The sequence below is a fragment of the Eucyclogobius newberryi genome, unplaced genomic scaffold (genome assembly GCF_026437365.1).
Source record: "Eucyclogobius newberryi isolate DKJ021-1_F unplaced genomic scaffold, fEucNew1.0.hap1 SCAF_18, whole genome shotgun sequence".
In the NCBI taxonomy this organism is placed as follows: Eukaryota; Metazoa; Chordata; class Actinopteri; order Gobiiformes; family Gobiidae; genus Eucyclogobius; species Eucyclogobius newberryi.
The window spans coordinates 56402-62500 of NW_027315812.1; the positions used below are offsets into that span (position 1 = coordinate 56402).

Genomic DNA, 6099 nt, shown 5'->3' on the forward strand with positions numbered 1-6099 from the left:
TGAGTGTAGTACCAGGTAAAACCAGCAGGAGGAGTCTGTGCTGAGTGTAGTACCAGGTAAAACCAGCAGGAGGAGTCTGTGCTGAGTGTAGTACCAGGTAAAACCAGCAGGAGGAGTCTGTGCTGAGTGTAGTACCAGGTAAAACCAGCAGGAGGAGTCTGTGCTGAGTGTAGTACCAGGTAAAACCAGCAGGAGGAGTGTGTGCTGAGTGTAGTACCAGGTAAAACCAGCAGGAGGAGTCTGTGCTGAGTGTAGTACCAGGTAAAACCAGCAGGAGGAGTCTGTGCTGAGTGTAGTACCAGGTAAAACCAGCAGGAGGAGTCTGTGCTGAGTGTAGTACCAGGTAAAACCAGCAGGAGTCTGTGCTGAGTGTAGTACCAGGTAAAACCAGCAGGAGGAGTCTGTGCTGAGTGTAGTACCAGGTAAAACCAGCAGGAGGAGTCTGTGCTGAGTGTAGTACCAGGTAAAACCAGCAGGAGGAGTCTGTGCTGAGTGTAGTACCAGGTAAAACCAGCAGGAGGAGTCTGTGCTGAGTGTAGTACCAGGTAAAACCAGCAGGAGTCTGTGCTGAGTGTAGTACCAGGTAAAACCAGCAGGAGGAGTGTGTGCTGAGTGTAGTACCAGGTAAAACCAGCAGGAGGAGTCTGTGCTGAGTGTAGTACCAGGTAAAACCAGCAGGAGGAGTCTGTGCTGAGTGTAGTACCAGGTAAAACCAGCAGGAGGAGTCTGTGCTGAGTGTAGTACCAGGTAAAACCAGCAGGAGGAGTCTGTGCTGAGTGTAGTACCAGGTAAAACCAGCAGGAGGAGTCTGTGCTGAGTGTAGTACCAGGTAAAACCAGCAGGAGGAGTCTGTGCTGAGTGTAGTACCAGGTAAAACCAGCAGGAGGAGTCTGTGCTGAGTGTAGTACCAGGTAAAACCAGCAGGAGGAGTCTGTGCTGAGTGTAGTACCAGGTAAAACCAGCAGGAGGAGTCTGTGCTGAGTGTAGTACCAGGTAAAACCAGCAGGAGGAGTGTGTGCTGAGTGTAGTACCAGGTAAAACCAGCAGGAGGAGTCTGTGCTGAGTGTAGTACCAGGTAAAACCAGCAGGAGTCTGTGCTGAGTGTAGTACCAGGTAAAACCAGCAGGAGGAGTCTGTGCTGAGTGTAGTACCAGGTAAAACCAGCAGGAGGAGTCTGTGCTGAGTGTAGTACCAGGTAAAACCAGCAGGAGGAGTCTGTGCTGAGTGTAGTACCAGGTAAAACCAGCAGGAGGAGTCTGTGCTGAGTGTAGTACCAGGTAAAACCAGCAGGAGGAGTGTGTGCTGAGTGTAGTACCAGGTAAAACCAGCAGGAGGAGTGTGTGCTGAGTGTAGTACCAGGTAAAACCAGCAGGAGGAGTCTGTGCTGAGTGTAGTACCAGGTAAAACCAGCAGGAGGAGTCTGTGCTGAGTGTAGTACCAGGTAAAACCAGCAGGAGGAGTCTGTGCTGAGTGTAGTACCAGGTAAAACCAGCAGGAGGAGTCTGTGCTGAGTGTAGTACCAGGTAAAACCAGCAGGAGGAGTCTGTGCTGAGTGTAGTACCAGGTAAAACCAGCAGGAGGAGTCTGTGCTGAGTGTAGTACCAGGTAAAACCAGCAGGAGGAGTCTGTGCTGAGTGTAGTACCAGGTAAAACCAGCAGGAGGAGTGTGTGCTGAGTGTAGTACCAGGTAAAACCAGCAGGAGGAGTCTGTGCTGAGTGTAGTACCAGGTAAAACCAGCAGGAGTCTGTGCTGAGTGTAGTACCAGGTAAAACCAGCAGGAGGAGTCTGTGCTGAGTGTAGTACCAGGTAAAACCAGCAGGAGGAGTCTGTGCTGAGTGTAGTACCAGGTAAAACCAGCAGGAGGAGTCTGTGCTGAGTGTAGTACCAGGTAAAACCAGCAGGAGGAGTCTGTGCTGAGTGTAGTACCAGGTAAAACCAGCAGGAGGAGTGTGTGCTGAGTGTAGTACCAGGTAAAACCAGCAGGAGGAGTCTGTGCTGAGTGTAGTACCAGGTAAAACCAGCAGGAGGAGTCTGTGCTGAGTGTAGTACCAGGTAAAACCAGCAGGAGGAGTCTGTGCTGAGTGTAGTACCAGGTAAAACCAGCAGGAGTCTGTGCTGAGTGTAGTACCAGGTAAAACCAGCAGGAGGAGTCTGTGCTGAGTGTAGTACCAGGTAAAACCAGCAGGAGGAGTCTGTGCTGAGTGTAGTACCAGGTAAAACCAGCAGGAGGAGTCTGTGCTGAGTGTAGTACCAGGTAAAACCAGCAGGAGGAGTCTGTGCTGAGTGTAGTACCAGGTAAAACCAGCAGGAGGAGTCTGTGCTGAGTGTAGTACCAGGTAAAACCAGCAGGAGGAGTCTGTGCTGAGTGTAGTACCAGGTAAAACCAGCAGGAGGAGTGTGTGCTGAGTGTAGTACCAGGTAAAACCAGCAGGAGGAGTCTGTGCTGAGTGTAGTACCAGGTAAAACCAGCAGGAGGAGTCTGTGCTGAGTGTAGTACCAGGTAAAACCAGCAGGAGGAGTCTGTGCTGAGTGTAGTACCAGGTAAAACCAGCAGGAGTCTGTGCTGAGTGTAGTACCAGGTAAAACCAGCAGGAGGAGTCTGTGCTGAGTGTAGTACCAGGTAAAACCAGCAGGAGGAGTCTGTGCTGAGTGTAGTACCAGGTAAAACCAGCAGGAGGAGTCTGTGCTGAGTGTAGTACCAGGTAAAACCAGCAGGAGGAGTCTGTGCTGAGTGTAGTACCAGGTAAAACCAGCAGGAGGAGTCTGTGCTGAGTGTAGTACCAGGTAAAACCAGCAGGAGGAGTCTGTGCTGAGTGTAGTACCAGGTAAAACCAGCAGGAGGAGTCTGTGCTGAGTGTAGTACCAGGTAAAACCAGCAGGAGGAGTCTGTGCTGAGTGTAGTACCAGGTAAAACCAGCAGGAGGCGACACGTGACACGTTCAGATGAAATTACTTTTATTTGAATAAATAGAGTGAAGCCCTGAGGAAGTGACACAAATACAAATATATATTTATGTAGAAATATTACACCTGAGCAACCAATCAGAGCAGAGCTGTGAGGTCACCAAACTGGACTAAACCAGGTCTAAACCAGGTCTAAACCAGGACTAAACCAGGTCTAAACCAGGACTAAACCAGGTCTAAACCAGAGTCAGGGAACGATGCGCTCTGATTGGCTCCTCTCCTTACTGAGCTCTGATTAGTCCTCCGCTCCCTTCCTGCGCTCTGATTGGCCCCCCGCTCCCTCCCTGCACTCCGATTGGCCCCCCGCTCCCTCCCTGCACTCCGATTGGCCCCCCGCTCCCTCCCTGCACTCCGATTGGCCCCCCTCTCCCTCCCTGCGCTCCGATTGGCCCCCTGCTCCCTCCCTGCCCTCTGATTGGTCCCCTGCTCCCTCCCTGTGCTCTGATTGGTCCCCCGCTCCCTCCCTGTGCTCTGATTGGTCCCCCGCTCCCTCCCTGTGCTCTGATTGGCTCCTCGCTCCCTCCCTGTGCTCTGATTGGCCCCCCGCTCCCTCCCTGCACTCCGATTGGCCCCCCTCTCCCTCCCTGCGCTCCGATTGGCCCCCTGCTCCCTCCCTGCCCTCTGATTGGTCCCCTGCTCCCTCCCTGTGCTCTGATTGGTCCCCTGCTCCCTCCCTGTGCTCTGATTGGTCCCCCGCTCCCTCCCTGTGCTCTGATTGGTCCCCCGCTCCCTCCCTGTGCTCTGATTGGCTCCTCGCTCCCTCCCTGTGCTCTGATTGGCTCCTCGCTCCCTCCCTGTGCTCTGATTGGCTCCTCTCGTGCTTGAACATCAGGATGCTGTGGTAGATCTTCAAAGCTGGGCCCAGTTTGATGGACAGAATCTGAACGATGTCTCTCTGCGTCAGGAGCAGGAAGGCCCGCCCATCGATCTCCTGCACAAGACACAAGCAATAAAGTCGAGCGGGGAAAACTTTCAGAGTCCGCCAGAGTCCGCCAGAGTCTGCCAGAGTCTGCCAGAGTCCCACTAGAGTCTGCCAGAGTCTGCCAGAGTCTGCCAGAGTCTGCCAGAGTCCCACTAGAGTCTGCCAGAGTCCCACTAGAGTCTGCCAGAGTCCCACTAGAGTCTGCCAGAGTCTGCCAGAGTCTGCCAGAGTCTGCCAGAGTCCCACTAGAGTCTGCCAGAGTCCCACTAGAGTCTGCCAGAGTCTGCCAGAGTCCCACTAGAGTCTGCCAGAGTCCCACTAGAGTCTGCCAGAGTCTGCCAGAGTCCCACTAGAGTCTGCCAGAGTCCCACTAGAGTCTGCCAGAGTCTGGCAGAGTCTGCCAGAGTCCCACTAGAGTCTGCCAGAGTCTGCCAGAGTCCCACTAGAGTCTGCCAGAGACTGCCAGAGTCTGCCAGAGTCTGCCAGAGTCCCACTAGAGTCTGCCAGAGACTGCCAGAGTCTGCCAGAGTCTGCCAGAGTCCCACTAGAGTCTGCCAGAGTCTGCCAGAGTCTGCCAGAGTCCCAGTAGAGTCTGCCAGAGTCTGCCAGAGTCTGCCAGAGTCTGCCAGAGTCCCGCCAGAGTCTGCCAGAGTCCCAATATAGTCTGCCAGAGTCTGCCAGAGTCCCACTAGAGTCTGCCAGAGTCCCGCCAGAGTCTGCCAGTCTACCAGAGTCCCACTAGAGTCTGCCAGAGTCCCACTAAAGTCTGCCAGAGTCTGCCAGAGTCTACCAGAGTCCCACTAGTCTGCCAGAGTCCCACTAGAGTCTGCCAGAGTCCCGCCAGTCTGCCAGAGTCCCACTAGAGTCTGACAGAGTCTGCCAGAGTCCCGCCAGAGTCTGCTTGAGTCCCACTAGAGTCTGCCAGAGTCTGCCAGAGTCCCACTAGAGTCTGCCAGAGTCCCACTAAAGTCTGCCAGAGTCCCGCCAGAGTCTGCCAGAGTCCCACTAGAGTCTGCCAGAGTCCCGCCAGAGTCTGCCAGAGTCCCACTAGAGCCTGCCAGAGACCCACTAGAGTCTGCCAGAGTCCCACTAGAGTCTGCCAGAGTCCCACTAGAGTCTGCCAGAGTCTGCCAGAGTCCCACTAGAGTCTGCCAGAGTCCCACTAGAGTCTGCCAGAGTCCCACTAGAGTCTGCCAGAGTCCCACTAGAGTCTGCCAGAGTCTGCCAGAGTCCCACTAGAGTCTGCCAGAGTCCCACTAGAGTCTGCCAGAGTCCCACCAGAGTCTGCCAGAGTCCCGCCAGAGTCTGCTAGTCTGCCAGAGTCCCACTAGAGTCTGCCAGAGTCTGCCAGAGTCCCACTAGAGTCTGCCAGAGTCCCACTAGAGTCTGCCAGAGTCCCACTAGTCTGCCAGAGTCCGCCAGTCTGCCAGAGTCCCACTAGAGTCTGCCAGAGTCCCACTAGAGTCTGCCAGAGTCTGCCAGAGTCCCACTAGAGTCTGCCAGAGTCCCACCAGAGTCCCGCCAGAGTCTGCTAGTCTGCCAGAGTCCCACTAGAGTCTGTCAGAGTCTGCCAGAGTCCCACTAGAGTCTGTCAGAGTCTGCCAGAGTCCCACTAGAGTCTGTCAGAGTCTGCCAGAGTCCCACTAGAGTCTGCCAGAGTCTGCCAGAGTCCCACTAGAGTCTGCCAGAGTCTGCCAGAGTCCCACTAGAGTCTGTCAGAGTCTGCCAGAGTCCCACTAGAGTCTGCCAGAGTCTGCCAGAGTCCCACAAGAGTCTGTCAGAGTCTGCCAGAGTCCCACTAGAGTATGCCAGAGTCTGCCAGAGTCCCACTAGAGTCTGTCAGAGTCTGCCAGAGTCCCACTAGAGTCTGTCAGAGTCTGCCAGAGTCCCACTAGAGTCTGCCAGAGTCTGCCAGAGTCCCACTAGAGTCTGCCAGAGTCTGCCAGAGTCCCACTAGAGTCTGTCAGAGTCTGCCAGAGTCCCACTAGAGTCTGCCAGAGTCTGCCAGAGTCCCACTAGAGTATGCCAGAGTCTGCCAGAGTCCCACTAGAGTCTGTCAGAGTCTGCCAGAGTCCCACTAGAGTCTGCCAGAGTCTGCCAGAGTCCCACTAGAGTCTGTCAGAGTCTGCCAGAGTCCCACTAGAGTCTGCCAGAGTCTGCCAGAGTCCCACTAGAGTCTGCCAGAGTCTGCCAGAGTCCCACTAGAGTCTGC

General features: G+C 54.7%; 1 protein-coding gene across 1 annotated transcript in view; it reads right to left on the reverse strand.

Annotated features, from left to right (window-relative positions):
• Nucleotides 1-3200: 3200 nt before the first annotated feature.
• The window catches only part of LOC140364902 (lethal(3)malignant brain tumor-like protein 4), a 72075-nt gene continuing 69176 nt past the window's right edge, over nt 3201-6099 (reverse strand). The window contains exon 18 of the mRNA XM_072451282.1: nt 3201-3896. Coding sequence (XP_072307383.1) covers nt 3201-3896 — 696 coding nt within the window. The remainder of the gene's footprint in view (nt 3897-6099) is intronic.